The 18,918-nt window shown below is 51.8% G+C and overlaps 1 protein-coding gene across 1 annotated transcript in view; it reads left to right on the top strand.

Moving 5' to 3' along the window:
- Window positions 1-5,292: 5,292 nt before the first annotated feature.
- LOC140394788 (PDZ domain-containing protein GIPC3-like) overlaps window positions 5,293-18,918 on the top strand; it is a 90,794-nt gene continuing 77,168 nt past the window's right edge. Inside the window, exons 1-2 of the mRNA XM_072481984.1 lie at window positions 5,293-5,595; window positions 17,079-17,264. Of these exons, the coding sequence (XP_072338085.1) occupies window positions 5,293-5,595; window positions 17,079-17,264 (489 nt within the window). The remainder of the gene's footprint in view (window positions 5,596-17,078; window positions 17,265-18,918) is intronic.

Consider the following 18,918-nt stretch of genomic DNA (forward strand, 5'->3'; position numbering starts at 1 on the left):
AACGGCCGGGCTCACACAGTTGCCGGTGGACGCGTGTCTATTGCAGGCCATGGAGGATGATGACAACCCGCTCTGCGATGAGCTCCTGGCTCCACATCGTTGGACGATGTCTGACCCATGGCCACACTACCACCATCCACCCGGACCATCCCTGCATGCGGCTGTGACACTGCAGCGCACGGTCCCGTCCTCTGCCCGGGGGGATGTTGATGGCGGCCCAGGGGGAAGGGGGCAGACTCACCTGGGGCTGAGGTAAGACCACCCCTCACACACACACACTTGTGCTCAATGTACATGACACCCCCGCACGCTTTGGACAGAGCACAAAGGCAGCTTCTGTAGGTGTAACATTGACTTTTCACAAAAGGAGTTCATGCACGTGCCCTAGCCCCTAAAACTCATCTGTGCCCTGCACCCGTGCCAACATACTCAGTGTCTAATTGTTTGGCCTTACGGGCCCTTTGACTACGCCTAGGTGGTTCCCCAGACGGTACAGCAGAAGTGGAGGTGGACTCCTGCGATTCCTGACCTCTGACACTGGATCCCTTTGGAGGCCGTTTCCTGGGGCGTCCTGGCCTAGATGGGCCAGGCTGCGGCCCGTGCGACTGGGATGGCGAGCTGCCAGCCTGTCCTGCCCGTTGCCCACCCGATGCACCTGGGACGGAAGGGGGGGAGCCCGAGGTGTTGAGGTGTTCCGGGACCTCCCCTACAATGGGACCCGGAACGGGCCCCAGCACCTCCTCCTCCCTCGGGGTGCCCGATGGCCCCCAGGCCCCTACATGGGTGGGGGATGAGAACGGACTGGGCATCCGACGCCCCCCCAACATCTGGTACTGCCAGTCCTGGAGGCCCATGCTGGTATCGACAGGGGTCTGCAGGTTTGCAGCCATGGAGCTCAGGGGGTTGGCAAACCCTGTTTGTGACTGTGCGACGCCGGCTCACACATGGCCAATGGCGCCAATGCCCTCAGCGATGGCCTGCAGAGACTGGGCCATGGCCTGCTGAGACTGGGCCATGGCCTGCTGAGACTGGGCCATGGCCTTCAGAGACTGTGCCACGGAATTGAGCGCCTCTGCCATCTGCCACTGGCACTGGCTCATGGCCTCCTGTGAGAGGGCAGCCATATCCTGGGCCACAGACGCCGCCTGCACGGAAAGCCCCAGGCCTCGCAAACCGCTCCCCATGTCTGACACCGTCGCACCCATTGCCTCCACCGTGGACGCCACCCGTGCGGTGTCGGCCTGGGTGGCACGCATGACCGGCACCATTGCCAGCTCCTGGACGCGGGTGGACTCCTCCACCTGCGACTGCAGCCGCCGCAAGCTGGCCGTCACCCTCTTCGCTCGTCCCAGGTTCGGTGGTTGCATCGGACCTATGTGTGGGTGTTGAAACTCCAGGAACCCGGGATCCATCTGGGTGGCAGATGTTCGCTTGGGCTGGGCTGCCCTCCGACCGCCCGGCTCCTCTGCTGCTCCTACCTCCACCTGCTGTGCCGGGACAGCTGTGTTGTGCGCACCAGTGAGTGTACCAGACGCCTCATCACTAAAGTGCCCAACCAAGGTGTGCGTCTCTGCGATGGTGGAGGGTGTTGGTGACAGCAGTGGCGTTGTGCCGTGCGCATCGTCCGACTCTGAGTCCATGGCACTTTGGGGTGGCAGTTCGTCACCGCCCATCCAATCTGTGTCACTGTCCGGTATTTCAGTTTCCTGGGTGGGGTGTCCTGGGTAGGGGTGTCCTGGGTTGTGGTTTTGTGGCTCGATATGGAGGAGGGGGGATATGGGGGAGGGGTGATATGGGGGAGGGGGGATATGGGGGATATGGGGGAGGGGGAAAATGGGGGATATGGGAGGGGGGATATGGGAGATATGGGGGAGGGGGATATGGGGGATATAGGGGAGGGGGAATATGGGGGATAAGGGGAGGGGGATATGTGGAGGGGGGATATGGGGGATATGGGGCGGGAGGATATGGGGGAGGGGGATATGGGGGACATGGGGAGGGGGGCTATGGAGGAGGGGGGATATGGGGATATGGGGGAGGGGTGATTTGGGGAAGTGTGATATGGGGGAGCGGGATATGGGGGAAGGGGGATATGGGGGAGGGGGATATGGGGGAGGAGGAGATGGGGAGGGGGATATGGGGAGGGGGATATGGGGAGGGGGGATATGGGGGATATGGGGAGGGGGTTATGGGAGAAATGGGGAGGGGGATATGGGGGATATGGGGGAGGGGGATATGGGGGAGGGGGGATATGGGGGAGGAGGGATATGGGAAGGGGGATATGGGGGAGGGGGGATATGGGGAAGGGGTAATATGGGAGATATGGGGAGGGGGGATATGGGGAGGGGGATATGGGGATATGGGGGAGGGGGCATATGGGGGACATGGGGGATATGGGGAGGGGGGTATGGGGGATATGGGGGAGGGGGGATATGGGGTATATGGGGGAGGGGTTATGGGGGATATGGGGGAGGGGGATATGGGGAGGGGGGATATGGGGGATATGGGGAGGGGGATATGGGGGATATGGGGGAGGGGGGATATGGGGGAGGGGGGATATGGGGGATATGGGGGAGGGGGCATGGGGAGGGGGATATGGGGGAGGGGGATATGGGGGACATGAATATCGGGCGGGGGCTCACCCTGGCTGCCCTGATGAGGTCGTTCACCTTCTTGTGGCACTGGGTTCCTGTCCGTGGTGTCAGGTCCACAGCGCTGACGGCCTCTGCCACCTCCCTCCACAGATGCCGGCTGTGGCGTGGGGCGACTCTGTGGCCGTGCCCGGGATACAGGGCCTCCCTCCTCTGCTCCACTGCGTCCAGGAGCGCCTTAATGTCACGGGACTGGAACCTCGGGGCTGAGCGGCGGGCGGCCATCCGGTCGGGTCTTCTGGTCGGGTGGGGGGAGCAGCGCGTGTTATGAACCGTCACGCCGCACGGCGTGAACCACGTGAGCCAGCGCGGATAGCGCCACGTCGCTGCTAGTCCATTCCGGGCCGGAGACTTTGCGAAGTTTAGGGCGGTGCGTTGCAGGTGGGATATGCGCCGTTTTGGGTGCCGGTCGGCGGACATCGCGCCGATATCGGAGAATCCCGCCCCAGCTCTCTGGCCTGTGATTCACGCTGGTGTGGATTGATAGACCCCCCCACCAGAGCCCCATCAGCAGCCCCCCACCAGAAACCCTAATATCCTCTTACAGAGCCATGGCCTACTAGCACTACAAAATGAAAATAAGCTTGGGATTGCATTGCCTAGCTGTCATTTTGTTGGAAAGAATAACCTCAAATGGCTTCAATGATTACGGCACAGTCCAATAAATCTTTTCATGTTTTCATTGATGTAAAGTAGCAAATCGATCGCAGCGCAACTCTGAGAAAAGAGGATGGTAAATGTCACTTAATTCTCAAGAGGTCCGCGTCGTCTACACATCTGTCTAACGCAGCAACTGAATTAATGATCAGCAAGAAAGATGAAAACTTCTTTCCGTTAAGTGGCTGTCCCCCCCTTTAACTGCTTTATTTGAGTTTCTGAGGGAACTGTCCCGTTCCACGCCTCATTTTAGGCCTGCGCTTTGTCCATCACATGCCATAGAAACTTCTAATGGCAAAAAACAATTGACACAAAAGCACGACAGAAAGTATGCTAACAGGAAGTAGGATTTTATAGACAGGAAGTTAATCTAGGTGCATTAAAAAGAAGTATTACAGATATACACATTTCCAGACAAAATACTGCAATCATCAGGAAAAGAGTAAAATGGAAAAGGGAATGTAAAGATAAATCAGCTGATAAAGTGTTTAAATGTAGGAGGAAAGTGATGATATTAATTAATGACTAAAATTATGTTAAAAGTGTAGAGTATGAGGGCAAACATTGCTCGGAACACATTCATTACAGGATGCACTTATCTGGAATCTATGTTCCTCTTGTTTTTCATTTATTAAAATTACACAAGAGCAGATGCATTTATGTAACAGCTTTAATGTAGTGGTTGGGGCTGGGGTGGGGGGTGGGGGGGGGGGCAGTTGTAATTTTAACTCTATCTTCCCAACCGAAACCAGGGAGGAGAGAAATTAAAATGGCTGGGTTATTTACTTGACACAATGCTGCCCTGCTCACACCATCCACAATTTTAATTCAAGCTTCTGAATGGAAGACTAAGCCACGTGCCACCAGTGGGGTCTGATTACTTTGTTGGGCCTCAACTGTTATTTTACTATTGACTTAGGCAAGGAACTTTCATTTTTCCGCCAGGTAAAGTTAAACAAGAAGAAGATCGGGAATCAGTAGGGGTATGTTCGGTTAATATTTTTTAACTTTCCTTATAGGGTCGAGGAGGAGTAGGAATGTTCCTCTCTGAATGCACAAGACGTTAAGGTCTTAACTTCCTTGGACTCTGGCTCTTTCCTCCGATAAGAATCTCCTGGAATGCCGTCTTTCACACTTACCATTCCTGCAGGGCGGGCCACGTGATTACGTACGGGCTGGTGACCACTTCCTACCCACTTCCCTCACAGTCAGGGTGAGATGGGCCTAGAGCATTTACACTGAGGCCTAGTTAATATAGCGGGAGTCTGTTTCCTATTGCAGCGGATGAGCTACTACCCACTCACCCAAAGCCTGCTTGGATGTGGGTTTTGTTTTGAATCTCGAAGCTATGATGGAAACAAAGTTAAATGTGGGCAATAACGTGTCAGGCAACTTAACCTGAATACAAGGAATAAAATTCAAAAGGCTTTGCTTGACTGTGGTACCTATTAGATGGGAAATATTAAATTGAAAAGAATTCCTGCAACATTTATTTTCTCCTTTGAAAACCAGCCATCACAAGATAGCTAATCCTAATAAGATCAACTGCCTCTTAACCCCTTTTACCCCTATCTTATCAATAGTGCTGTCTACACACACAAGCATGGATACTGCCAGAGAAGACATTCTGCTAAATGAGCTTCTTTAACGGGCTAAAGAAATCCTGCGCCAAATGATTCTATCATCATAGAAGTTGCCTTCGTAGATCATTGCATCAATTCGGGTGTTGCTCCTGAATCCATACAGGGTCATCTTTAGACGCTTTCTAAAGACAAAGATGTAGTTTGTCTTTTGACAGTTAATACTGTGGTTGACGTTCTAATGAAAGGATACTGTAGCATCTCTTTTTACATTAATGAGATTACTCAGTCAGATATGTACAAGGTTTTGTGCTGGGTTGTCTCATATTACTCATGTAGGCTCCCAATGTGTGGCAAAGTCATCTTTAATTCAGACGCAGGTAATTCTACTTTCCCGGACGAAGATGCTGCGTGGATCCAGGAGAAAGTGTAAAAAGGCAACAAATTTAGAAGAGAACAGGCTGATGGAGAACGGAGTCACCAATGAAAACCAAATGAGTCCCACCGTGCAAGGGCAGAGACACGGTACTGCAGACTCCGGGGTCCCTCTTCCCCCTCCTCCTCCTGCTCCCCCACGCCTCAGGCCGAGACTGACATTTCACACACAGCTGGCTCACGGCAGCCCCACCGGCAGGATTGAAGGTTTCACCAATGTTAAGGAACTGTATGCCAAAATCGCAGAGGTCTTTGAGATCCCACCAACAGAGGTGCGTACGTACAGTAGGGAGAGCAAGCCGGCCTTTTCTGGTACTCTTTATCAGCTGTGGATTAATCTCTTTGCTTCAATACCAAAATACTGTGCCTGTCGGAACTAAATTCCTTTTTGTGCGTAATGTCCAACACTGCTCCAAAAGGTTTTAAGGAGGGGTTATTTCTGGGAACTGGTCATTGTGTGCTAGTTAGATTTCAGAGCAAGCAGTGGATATCATGGTAGATATTTATGAATGTTTCACATAGATTTTGAAGTCCGTTTTATTTATATTTTTTACACTTGCTAATACATCGCCTAGAACACTGCTGGCAGCACTCGATGTCTGATATTTCCTTCTCCATGGTTTCAGTGGAGGGTTTGCCACGGCTAAAAGTAAACAGAAATACCGAATGAGCACGTCGGCCTTGAAATTCCTATTTTGGTGCCGGTGGAGGAGGTGTCCAAATTATGATCCCTCTGCCCGAATGGTGAGGCTTCAGTCGGCCTAATATTAGGCTTTGGGCCTCATTTCCATGATGTGGGAAAGCTACCCCTTACTCACAGAGCTGGCTTGAAAATTGAGCTACGGTAAGGCCCTCGCAAGCAGAGGCATGAGAGTGTGGGTGGGGAATGGGGGGTGGTGGCAGTGGGAGGGAATTAATCATGAAGAATGGTGGTGGGGGTCATAATATGCACCCATGCACATCATGAGGTAAAAGCAGGCAGTGACAGACACCCAGGTGAGCCAATCAATGTACAGAACAGAACACGACCAATCACAAGACGGGACACCAGAGGGGGGCTTCCACCTATAAAACACACGAGGCATCAGCACTCTGCCTCTTTCCACTGGTGATAACTATAGTGATAGTCAAGGTGTACAAATCATTCAACACCTTCTACACGTGGATCAGAGCTAGCCTGGTCTAGATAGTTAGCTTTAGTTATTCAGGGTAGTAGAGAGTCAACCCACAGGCAGCTGTGTGTTTTGTTACTAGAGTTCAATAAATCTCATATTGAACCAACGCCTTCGTTTGGTGTATACTTGATCAGTTAATTGCATTGTGTGCAATCCGTGTTACCCCAGGGTGAACAACACGACAGTGGGAACCTTGACAGCTGGAGCAGAGGTGGATCAGGCTCTTTTACTGTGGCGTTGGGAGGTTCACTCCTGGTCCTCACAGTTCCATATTCACGTGAGCATTTTGTAAAATGTACCTTGTAAGTTGAGGCCTGGTTAACTTGAGGGCATGTAACCAGCGCTAGTTGATTCAGGATAAACAATCATGCAATGAGAACCTAAAACAGGCATTAGGCCCTCATTTTCATGTACAAACCTGTTTCAGTCATGATCACTGATCACCAATATTCTTTTTTTCAATATGCACTTCTAGTTCATAATGGAGATACACTTCCTGGCTGCCATATTGGCAATAATAGTCTCTATGCTTGTGCACTATTTTGCTTCTGATAGAAACCATGGGCTGCTGCCGCTTGATGAGGCTGACAGCACTCACTGCATCTGCCACCTCCTCCCTGGTCTAATTCAGTATAGCAGGCTTGAATCTCCACCCTACCCCGGGGAAGAGGGTGTCCCTGCTCTCCTCAACAGCATCCAGCATACGTTCAATGTCAGCATCCAGGTACCTTGGTGCCGGTCTCCGTGCAGCCATCTTCTTGGCTGGAGTGACAGTCTGTGCTGAGTGGAACATTTAAAAGCTGCTCCAGCTGGTCAGGCTCTGAAGGTGGATCCCAACCGCAGCGAATCAGATGCTTGCGGGGCGGGACTCGGGCGGGTTGTATGTGGGCTGCACGTTGGCCCATTTGCATGACATGATTTGCTCGCAGTTACTGTGATTCACCACTGGCAGCAGCACTTGTGGGCGGCACGGTAGTACAGTGGTTAGCACTGTTGTTTCACAGCTCCAGGGTCCCGGGTTCGATTCCTGGCTTGGGTCACTGGTCTGCCTGGAGTCTGCATGTTCTCCCTCTGTCTGCGTGGGTTTCCTCCGGGTACTCTGGTTTCCTCCCACATATCCCAAAAGACAGGCGGTTAGGTCATTTGGACAATCTGAATTCTCCCTCTGTGTACCCAAACAGGCGCCGGAGTGTGGCGTAACTTCATTGCAGTGTTAATGTAAGCCTAGCTGTGACAATAAAGATTATTTTAAAGATTACTTTACTTAGGGCGAGATTCCCTGTCCTCGTTACACTCTCGCTTGAGCAAAAGGAGGCCGGTGAATAGCGGGAGAGTCCTAAAACGAGAACCGCGCCAGGCTCCAAACAGTTTGCGGGCAATCGGCCCGCTCCTGTAGGCAAAATCGGGATCCCGCTCTAGCGTGGCGAGAAACCACTTATCACCATTTAAGCCCCATTTCCATGCAATTAACGGGAGCCACCCCTTATCCAACGGCCTCCTGTCATTCAGTGGCCTCCCCAGCAAGTGCCGATTAGTACTCCTCCTAAAATATGTGAACTTGGCGGAAGAGCTTCTGCAGGGAGCCAAGGAGGTGGGTAGTCATCTTTGCTCACAGGCAAAGTCGCCGGGGTGCTGGGCTTGCTGCCCCAGTGCTCGGCAGGAGATGGGTGACTCTCTGCTTGGAGGGTGGGCGCCCTCTGCAGGGGTGAGCCGGCATGCGGAGGGGGAGAGGGGGTGGCGCTGGAGGGCAACCGCGCATGGCACCACCATGTCATCACCTGGATCGTGTGTACCTGTTTTGGGGGAAATCCTTGCCCGCCCGTCTGCCCCACCAACCACCCATCACTCCTACTGACTGCCAAGGCCTCTGGCTGTGCGGCTGAAGGCTAACAGGGAATTGGCAATTGTGGTTAAGTGAGCACTTCACACAACAACCCAAGTGGATTTCCGTGGGTGGGCAGGCCATGTAACATGTGGGAGTCAATGCCTAGCATCCCAATCAGACCGTGATGCCTGGGCACTGTCCCTGAACACTGCGGGAGGCAAATCCACACACGCAGCAGCCAATATCCGAACATCCAAGGGATGGGACACAGCTCCCGGGACATGTCCACAGGCGGAGGGTGGGTGAGTGCAATGGGGAGCGGACCAATGCCCGGTCCAGGTGACGTTATGTGCGTGTGTCTGGGATGCAGGGTCTTGGGTCCAGTGAGGGGGCCTGCTGTGGACTGGAGTGTGAGGACAGGGCGCTCTGGGTGTAGCGGAGGTGGGGAATGGTGCCGACGTCGTGCTCCAGGCTCTCCACTGCGGTCGCCACGCATGTTAGCCTCGGTGCCACGCATTGCCAGCGACATCTCCTGCACCCGTAGCCACTGGTCTCCTCCAATCAGCTACGGACCTGCTGGAGTGTCGCTGACATCTCCCTCTGAATGACCCGGCCGCACCCTAACGTTAGCATCAGCTCCGGGTAACCCACTTTCACAGTCTCAGCATCAGGCTGGGACCCAGCTGGGTCCTGGGATCCAGCAGACCTCCGATTGCTGTCTCGCCTGGGGGTTCCTGCCCCTACCTGCTGTTGGCTGGAGGATCTGTGAGAGAATGGACATGTGGTCAGTGGGAGGGATGGGTTAGTCACTAAGGCAATAACAACTCACGTGTGATCGGTTCTCTGGGTGGGTCCCAGTGGATCCTCACCACTGCGGCGTGCGTTGACCTCTGCATTGATGACCGCGTTGTCCTGGCCATCCCAGTCACCTCCAGGGTACATTCCTTGAAGGTGGTGAGGATTCTTATGTCTGGCACCCCTCCGCCAGTCTGTGTCCTCTCCTGGCGATTGTGGGAGAACTTCTTCTGCGGAGACACAGAGAGGGAATCATTAGCCACACGCGTGGTTCAGAGTGGTGGGGGGAGTGTGAAGGAAGGGATGGGGGTGGGGAGTTGAAGGGAGAGGGAGTGTGAAGGGAGGGTTGGGGGCCACTTGGAGGTTTGGGGGGGTGGATGCTTGCATGGGGGTAGAGAGGTCTCGGGAGTGGGGTGGGGGGTTTTGGTGCTAGCTCATCTGTGGTGTAGATCGTTGACCTTCCTCCAACACTGGAGGCCAGTCCTCCTGGTCACATTCCCCGAGCTCACAACTGCCGCCACCTTGTCCCAGGCGCAACTGGCTGCCCTGTGGTTCACCTTCCGGTACACTCGGAGGAACAGGACATCCCTCCTGGTCTTGAGCGCATTGAGGAGCCACCCCAGGTCTCCCAAATCACTGGGCCGGACCACTCGGTGCCAAGGCGAGCTGAGCGGAGCTGGCTGTGCAAGTGCTGTTTAAGTGCTGCTCAACCTTGTTAGTGGGGGAAGGGGGGCTGGCGGTCCTGGTGAATCGGCTGGTGAGCCTTCATTTGCGGCAAGAAGCCCGTGGGGCCTCGTTAAGTAGACTAATTAATGTGATTAGCATTCTCGGCCTCGCTGTGCCGAGCGCCGACAAGCTCATGGCAGTTCCCGCTTGCAACCACACTTAAAAACCTTTCCAGAGAATCACGCCCTTAGTCTCCAGAATAGAGAATCCAGGTCAATGAGTTCGAACAGCAAGCATGAGAAATTTCTTCTTCACATACAATGGAAGGTTGTTAAATTCACCTTGCTGAATATGTCAACGTGCAAGATTGGATAGCGGGTGAAGGAAAAGGGGTTGAAGGGATTTGGGAGTAGTGTGGATAGATGTGATTGGAACAGAATTGGCCTTGGTCTGGAGGCTCTCCGTGTTCAAATAACCTGCTCAAAATCACTGCATCATTTCATGCATAAGGGATAATCATGTGCGTGAGATGTCAGAAGACTGTCAGCATTCATGGGTCTAATGTCTACTTGGGGCATGGGTAGAGAACAACTCTTACCCAACATGGGGAGTAGGGAGTTCTTCCATATGGAAATATGCACCCACTTCCTGCCTGCCATACTGGGGCCTTCGCAAAATCAATTTCTTGGTCAGCTCCTGTAAGATATTTGAGACATGGGACTTCCTCTTCAACTCTCTTTTTCTGCCTCACTCGCTCGATTATTGCTGTTTCCACTAAAAAAGAGATCTTACAGAATGGGCAACAATTTTTAGATCCTTCCCCTGATAGATAGCCAAAGGGGAGAAGAGCAAGATAACAGTTGAGTTCATCAAATTTTGAAGACAAGGGAACAATGGCACAACGGGAATCCAGGCGATCGATATTGGTATCTTCATTGGAATTCCTTTACATTTGATTAACAGGCCTCCACGCCTGATAATCCCCCCCCCCCCCCCGTTACAGAATGCATTCACGTTGGAGACAAGTCTCCCATGGCATGCACCTGGTTAGAAGAAGCTGTCAGAGGGATTCAGGTGAGTGCATCGCTCAGGGGGGAGAGGGTCATGCCCAGGCATTGCCCCGTGGCACTTTCCCTGACACTGCCCCCAGCGCTTTCCCTGGCACTGCCCCGTGGCAGTGCCGTAGGGGAGTGCCGGGTTGGGGGGAGAATGGTGCGGTATTGGAGGGGGTGGTGTTCGGGGTGGAGATGAGGGGGGTGGGGGGGAGGTGTTCAGGGGAGCCTTTTTAAAAGTTCCCCTGGTATTTAAAACCTAAGTGTTCAATTAGAGCCCTTACCGCCAGCGTTACATCGTGTGAGTTGCCCCTTCACTTCTTTTCGGCTATGGGCACAATGATCTGGTGGAGAACGCCACTGTCGGGGCCGGCATGCTTTAACACCGCTTTCCCTACCCGCTGTACCACTCTGCCAAAAATTGAGAAAATTCTGCCCAAAGACTTCTTTAAAAATCAGGCACAGGATATCAGTTTAAATAAAGTAAAAGTTTTGACATTCTTTCATATTCCATTATTGGCGTGTGTTATTAGAATTTGTCTTGTTTGAATAATAAATGTGCTGGATGACATTATACAGATGCAGCAAAATTAGGCCTTTAAACAATGTCAAAAAGAAACAATTTCTCAATGCCACTGAATCATCTCTGGATAATAGCAACAATAATGACCTCTTCAAACTATTGGTTGTGCGAACCGCAATTATATGTTGAAAAGGCCAAAATTAAGCTGTACTAATCCCTACACATTTTCATTTTGTTTAACCTAGGTATGGGCCCGTTTGAATAATAATAATAAACATTATTAGTGTCACAAGTAGGCTTACATTGGCACTGCAATGAAGTTACTGTGAAAATCCCCTCATTGCCACATTCCGGTGCCTGTTCGGTACACTGAGGGAGAATTCAGAATGTCCAATTCACCTAATAAGCACGTCTTTCGGGACTTGCGGCAGGAAACCGGAGCGCCCGGAGGAAACCCACGCAGACACAGGGAGAACGTGCAGACACCGCACAGACAGTGACCCAAGCCGGGAATCGAACCTGGGACCCTGGCGCTGTGAAGCAACAGTGCTAACCACTGTGTACCGTGCCGCCCATTATATAAAAAAGCATTGTTTTTTGTTAACACATAAGGAACAGCTGAACCCTGTTATTTACTTGCAGAGAGGCTCAATACTGCCTGAAGTGAGATTAAATGATTGAAATGACTCGGTATCCCCAGTTTATAGGCTCAGTCACAACATGTCAACATGACATTCCTTTGCTCGTTACTTCAACAGACCCATCAACCTGTTTAGTCAACACCCAGAGGCACTAGCAACACAAAATAAGCAAAGGTGCAGAAATCATTGTGAAGAGATAAGGGCGTCAGAATAAAAATGTGTCAGAAATCCTGCAGTAACAAAGACAAAGGGCGCGATTCTCCACCCTCGTTATGTTTTCGCTCAAGCGAAACGAGGCCGGTGAATAGCGGGAGAGGCCAAAAACGGGATGCAACTGGCCCGCTCCCATAGGCGAAATCGGGATCTCGCTGTCACGTGGCAAGAAACCAATTATAAGACCTTAAGACATAGGAGCGGAAGTAAGGCCATTCGGCCCATCGAGTCCACTCCACCATTCAATCATGGCTGATTTCAACTCCATTTGCCCGCTCTCTCTCCATAGCCCTTAATTCCTCGAGAAATCAAGAATTTATCAACTTCTGTCTTAAAGACACTCAACGTCCCGGCCTCCACCGCCCTCTGTGGCAATGAATTCCACAGACCCACCACTCTCTGGCTGAAGAAATTTCTCCTCATCTCTGTTCTAAAGTGACTCCCTTTTATTCTAAGGCTGTGCCCCCGGGTCCTAGTCTCCCCCGCTAATGGAAACAACTTCCCTACGTCCACCCTATCTAAGCCATTCATTATCTTGTAAGTTTCTATTAGATCTCCCCTCAACCTCTTAAACTCCAATGAATATAATCCCAGTATCCTCAGACGTTCATCGTATGTTAGGCCTACCATTCCTGGGATCATCCGTGTGAATCTCCGCTGGACCCGCTCCAGTGCCAGTATGTCCTTCCTGAGGTGTGGGGCCCAAAATTGCTCACAGTATTCTAAATGGGGCCTAACTAATGCTTTATAAAGCTTCAGAAGTACATCCCTGCTTTTATATTCCAAGCCTCTTGAGATAAATGACAACTTATCACCACTTAAGCCCCATATCCATATAATTAACAAGAGCCAGCCCGTCATCCAATGGCCTCCCCAGCAAGTGGTCACGCTGGTGCCGATTAGTACTCCTTTTAAAAAATATGAACCTGGCGGAAGGGCTTCTGTGCCGAGATGAGGAGGTCAGTGGCCACCTTTGCTTGGAGGCAAAGAGCCCGAGGGCGTGGGCTTCCTGCCCTTGTGCTCGGCGGGAATGGTGGACCTTCGACTGGGAGTCGAGGGACCCTCCGCAGGGGTGGGCTGCCATGGGAGGGTGGGGGGACGTTGGGGGGAGGGGGGGGGGGCAACGGGGTGGGGTGGGGGGGCAACCGCTCACTGCATCACAATGCCAACCCCTGGATCATGTGTACCCATTCCGGGGTTATCCTTGTCCCTGTCCGTCTGCCCCACCGACCACCCATAACCCCCACCGACTGCCGAGGCCTCCGGCTGCGTGGTTGAAGGCTATCGCTAATAGGGAATGGGTAATCATGGTTAAGTGAGCACTTCACACAACCCAAGTGTATTCCCGTGGTGGGTGGGCCATGTAGCATGTGGGAGTCATTGCCGAGCATTCCAATCACAACTTGATGCCTAGTCAGTGCGCCAGAACACTGCGGGAGGAGACACCATGGACGCAGCAGCCAACTCAGAACACCCAGGAATGGGACACAATTCTGGGGGGGACATGTCCACAGGCGGAGGGTGGGTGAGTGTGACGGGGAGGGGACTAGCACCTGGTCCAGATGACATTAAGTTCGGGTGTCTGGGGTGCAAAGTCTGGGGTCCAGTGAGGGGGGCTCGCTGTGGCTTGGAGTGAGTAGCCAGGGCGTTCCTGGTGTGGCGGAGGGGGGATACATGGGGTAATGTCCCGGACCTTCGATGCCCCTGGTGGCAGTCCTCTGGGGGCTCCTGACCCGGAGGGCTGCTCCCTAATGTCTCCATCAGCTCCAGACAACCCTGTTTCAGAGGCTCAACATCAGGCTAGGACCCAGCGGGGTCCAGGGATCCAGCAGACCTCCAACCGCTGTCTCACCTGGGGGTTCCTGCCTCCACCTGATGTGCATCAGCATCAGTGTGGTGCTCACCAGATTGTGCCCCAGAAGCCTGACCACTAACATGTCCCACCGAGGTATGTATTTCTGCGCTGGTGGAGGGTGGGGATGACAGCTGTGCCGCTACTGTAACAGCCTCGGAGCTCTCTTCCGAGATGTTCTCCTTGGAGTCAGGAGAGGGTGCCGCCTGGGATGGGCCGGCACTGGTGGCTGGAGGACCTGTGGGAGAATGGACATGTGGTCAGTGGGAGGGATCAATAAAGCGATCAGTACTCACGTTTGACAGGTCCTCCGTGTGGAGCCTGGTGCTTCCTCACCTCTGCGGCATCCGCCAATCTCCGCATGTGTGACCGTCCTGTCCTTGGCCACCCTGGTCACCTCCAGGGACCGCTCCTCAAAGTGGGTGAGGATTCTCAGGTCAAGCACCGCACTGTCTGTCTGGGCCCTTTGCGGCTGATTATGGGAAAGCTTTTCCTGAGGCAGATCAGAGGGCATTGTCTTTTTTTATAAATTTAGAGTACCCAATTATTTTTTTTTTCCAAATTAAGGGGCAATTTAGCTTGGCCAATCCACCTAACCTGCACAAATTTTGGTTGTGGGGGGTGAAACCCACGCAGACACGGGGAGAATGTGCAACCTTCACATGGACAGTGACCCAGGGCCTGGATTCGGACCCGGGTCCTCAGCGCCGCAGTCCCAGTGCTAACCACTGCGCCACATGCTGCCCTCTCAGAGGGTATTTTTAACCACATGCTTGGTTCACAGTTGTGAGGGGAGGTGTGTGTGTTGGAGTGAGGGAGGGCTGAAGCGATGAGAGGAGGAAGGGCTGAAGGGGGAGGGGATGGAGGGAGGGTTGGGGGTCACCTGAGGGGATGCTCCCTTGGGGTGTGGGTGGGACGTTGGTGTCTACTACACCCGTGCTGCCCGGTGTAGGTCATTGACCTTCTTCCGGCACTGGAGGCCAGACCTCCTGGTCACACTGCCCGAGCTGACTGCTGCCGCCCCCTCATCCCAAGCAGCACTGGCTGCCCTGTGGCTCACCCTCTAGGACCCCCAGGGAACAGGACATCCCTTCTGGCCTTCACCGCGTCCAGGATCCTCCCCAGGTCAGCATCCCCGAATCTTGGGGCCAGTCTCCTCGGTGCCATTGTTGGGAGCTGGCTGGGGTTGGCTGAACAAGCGCAGCCTAAGTGCTATTCGACCTTGTGAGCGAGGGGCTGGCGAGCACGGTCCAGGTGAATCAGCTGGCGAGCTGGCATTTGAGGCGAGAAGCCGAGAGGCCTGGTTAAGTGGACCAATTAATATTGAATAGCGTTGCCGGCCTCACTGGGTCGAGCGCTGGGAAACTCATGGCAATTCCCGCTCGCTACGGAAATTTTTCCGGAGAATCGGGCCCAAAGTGATTTCAGACTGACCTGAATTTTAGCAAACTCACGGGATTCAAATTCACACATAGGGGAAAGTTACTCTTAAATATTAATTGTCACTTTTTGAGGGGCTGTAACATAGAACAGTTTATGATATCAAAGATGATGGATTCAGGATAAACCATTAATAAAATTGAAATGGTAATACTATAAATAGCCTCACAATAAACCTATGTAACATATTAAGAATTTATGTTATGGCTGAGGCAATATTGACATCTGGCTGTTCAATTGTGTCTGATAACAATAGTGTTCATTGTGGTATTATTTTGGGTGGTAATGTAATATTAATGTCCTTATTACAATTTGTACTATCAAAATACTCTCATCTTTATTTTCAAGTGCGATTGTTTATTCTTTTACGGGATGTGGGCACCTCTGTCCAGGTTGGCATTTGTTGCCCATCCCTAATTACCCTTGGTAGTGGTGAGCCGTCTTCTTGAGCTGCTGCAGTTCATGTGGTGTAGGTACACCCATTGTGCTGTTGGGAACGGCAAGTTAGGAAGTTCTCAGAATCATTGTTTCGGCACAAAAGGAGGCCATCATATCCATACCGGCTCTCCAAATTGGCATCATGACTTAGTCCCATTCCTCTGCCTTTTCCCTGTACCCCTGAACACTGTTTCTGTTCAAGTAATCATCCAATGCCCTCTTGAATGCCTCAATTGAACTTGCCTCCACCACATGCCCAGGCCTTGCATCCCAGGCTCGAACCACTCGTGTGAAAAGGTTTTCCTCGCGTCACAATTTCTTCTTTTGCAAATCACTTTAAATCTGTGGCCTTTCATTGATCCTTTTACGAGCGGGAACAGTTTCTCCCTATTTATTCTGTCCAGCCCCCTCATGATTTTAAACATCTCTATCCAATCAGCCTTCTTCTCTCCGAGGAGAACAGTCCCAATCTTTCCAATCTATCCTCATAACTGAAATTTCTCTGGAACCAATCTTGTAAACCTCTTAGACATAGAACATAGAAGATACAGTGCAGAAGGAGGTCATTCGGCCCATCGAGTCTGCATTGACCCACTTAAGCCCTCACTTCCACCCTATCCCCGTAACCCCATAACCCATTCTAACCTTTTTTGGTCACTCAGGGCAATTTATCATGGCCAATCCATCTAACCTGCATGTCTTTCGTCTGTGGGAGGAAACTGGAGCACCCGGAGGAAACCCACGCAGACACGGGTAGAACGTGCAGACTCTTCTGTACTCTCTCCAATGAGTTCATATCCTTCCTATAGTCTGCCTCCCAGAACTGTACACAAGATTCCAGCTGAGGTCTAACTAGGGTCTTGTAGAAGATCAGGGTAACCTCCTTACTCCTATACTCTATGCCTCTATTAATACTCTGTGCTTTATTAACTGCTCTCTCCACCTGTCCTGTCCCAGTCCTGCAGAAATTAATTATAAAAAGAATATTTATCCAGTCTGGCTGGATAAGTATTCACCTGCCCAACATGGTATAAAGGTTATAGCTAAAACACAAACCTTTATCTTTCTAAAGAACACCACATTACCACAGTGTTTGTGACGTATTTTAAGTACTTACGTTTTTTTGTCTCTGCAGATTCTCTTCTGCACATTAAATACTCACAAAGTCGAGATGCAGAAATTATTGGGAGGCCAGATTGGACTGGAGGACTTTATCTTTGCCCACGTGAAAGGACAAATGAAGGAAGTGGAGGTGACAAAGTCAGAGGATGCTCTTGGTCTGACCATCACTGACAATGGAACAGGCTATGCCTTCATTAAGGTACCAGAAGTACAGATTGTGGACAATGTCCTTCACGTATGGCTCAATAAATTACGTGCTGGGGGTGAGGGCGGGTGTTTGGAGGGATGTACAGAATGAAGTCGGTAAACAGGATTACAGTCGTAGGGCAGGATTTTCCGGCCCTTCCCGCCGTCCAGGTCGTTTTCCGGTGTCCCGCAGAAGGTGATCCCCCACGGTGGGTTCCCCGGCGGCAGGGCAGGGCAAAATGCCACTGTCTTCGGTGGGCCCAGAGAATCCCACTGCAGCCACTGACTCCATTGGCTCCATTGCTGGAAATCAGGGGGGGGGGGGGGGGGGGGGGTCACTGCCTGTGAGGAGTCTGCACATTCTCGCTGTGTCTGCGTGGATTTCCTCCCACAAGTCCCGAAAGAAGTGCTTGTTAGGTGATTTGGACATTCTGAATTCTCCCTCTGTGCACCCGAACAGGTGCCGGAATGTGACGACTCAGGGCTTTTCACAGTAACTTCATTGCAGTGTTAATGTAAGCCTACCTGTGACAATAAAGATTATAAAAAAGGGATGTGTTCAATTAAAGGTGGGTGCCAGCATACGGCAACAAATTATTGTTGCAGCATTGTAGAACTTCAACAGCATTTTTAGATATGTGTCAGCCTGGGTTCAGGAATAAAGACCCATGTGAAGTAAAAAGAAAACCCAATGAAGAATCACAACACCTGATTCTGTGAGGAAAGGTAGCTGTTTCAAAGTCAGTTCTGTTGTAACCTGCTCGGATCCTATTGGCTGGGGGCAGTGGGTTACCTCATGAATCTTGGAGAATGTGAGCTTCCCCCGATAGGTGGGCCGGGGCAATCGTTAGCCTTTCAGCTGTGTAGACAGAGCTGGCCAGTGTGGTACCGGCTAGAGGGGGAACCATTAGTGAAGGGCTGTGTAAATATTGTTGAAAATAAAGTTACTTTCTGTTTCAGTGAACAAACTCGTGCTGGACTCTTCGTGGCCCTCACAAAAAATTCAAAGCGCATGCAGTTGCAAAGTGTGAAAATGTGTTGACGATTGCCCAGTTTGACACTTCTTTCCCAGAGAGCGTCAGAGCGTCATTCATGGCAACAAGTGGCAAAGGTTGACCACTAGGTGGAGGCTTGACCTGGGAGTGCTCATTTTTGTGCTGAATGGGAGAAACCAAAATATCCTCAACAGGGGCAGCTTTTGCAGGAATTCTATCATCACCGGCATTGACCACTCGCACTGCCAGGCTGCAATTTTATGGCTCCGAAACAAAAGGTTTTGGAGTCGTGGAATGGGGGGAGGGAAGGGGATCTGTGAATTTGTGTGAGGTGGCATCAGAGTGGACCACGTCAACACACTGACTCCGCATTTGACCAGTGGCGGATGGAACCCATGTGGGAAAGGCGCATTGTTTTAAAAATCACAACAGGCAATTTGTAGCTCACAAACAATGCGGAGGAACCAATTGATTGTGATTTTGCAGGCCCCTCCAAATTCTACGAGGAGTGCATGGGGGACACGAGGGGTCAGGTCCTTTGAGTGACAATGGGATTGCGATTGAGCTTCTTGTTGCAATTAGCAGCTGAAGGGTCAGGCATTGCATCTTCACAGGAAGGCTGGTTGATGCACGATCAATTGCACAAAGACAAGTGTTGAATACAACTGAGGC

The sequence above is a fragment of the Scyliorhinus torazame genome, chromosome 18 (genome assembly GCF_047496885.1).
Source record: "Scyliorhinus torazame isolate Kashiwa2021f chromosome 18, sScyTor2.1, whole genome shotgun sequence".
NCBI classification, from domain to species: domain Eukaryota; kingdom Metazoa; phylum Chordata; class Chondrichthyes; order Carcharhiniformes; family Scyliorhinidae; genus Scyliorhinus; species Scyliorhinus torazame.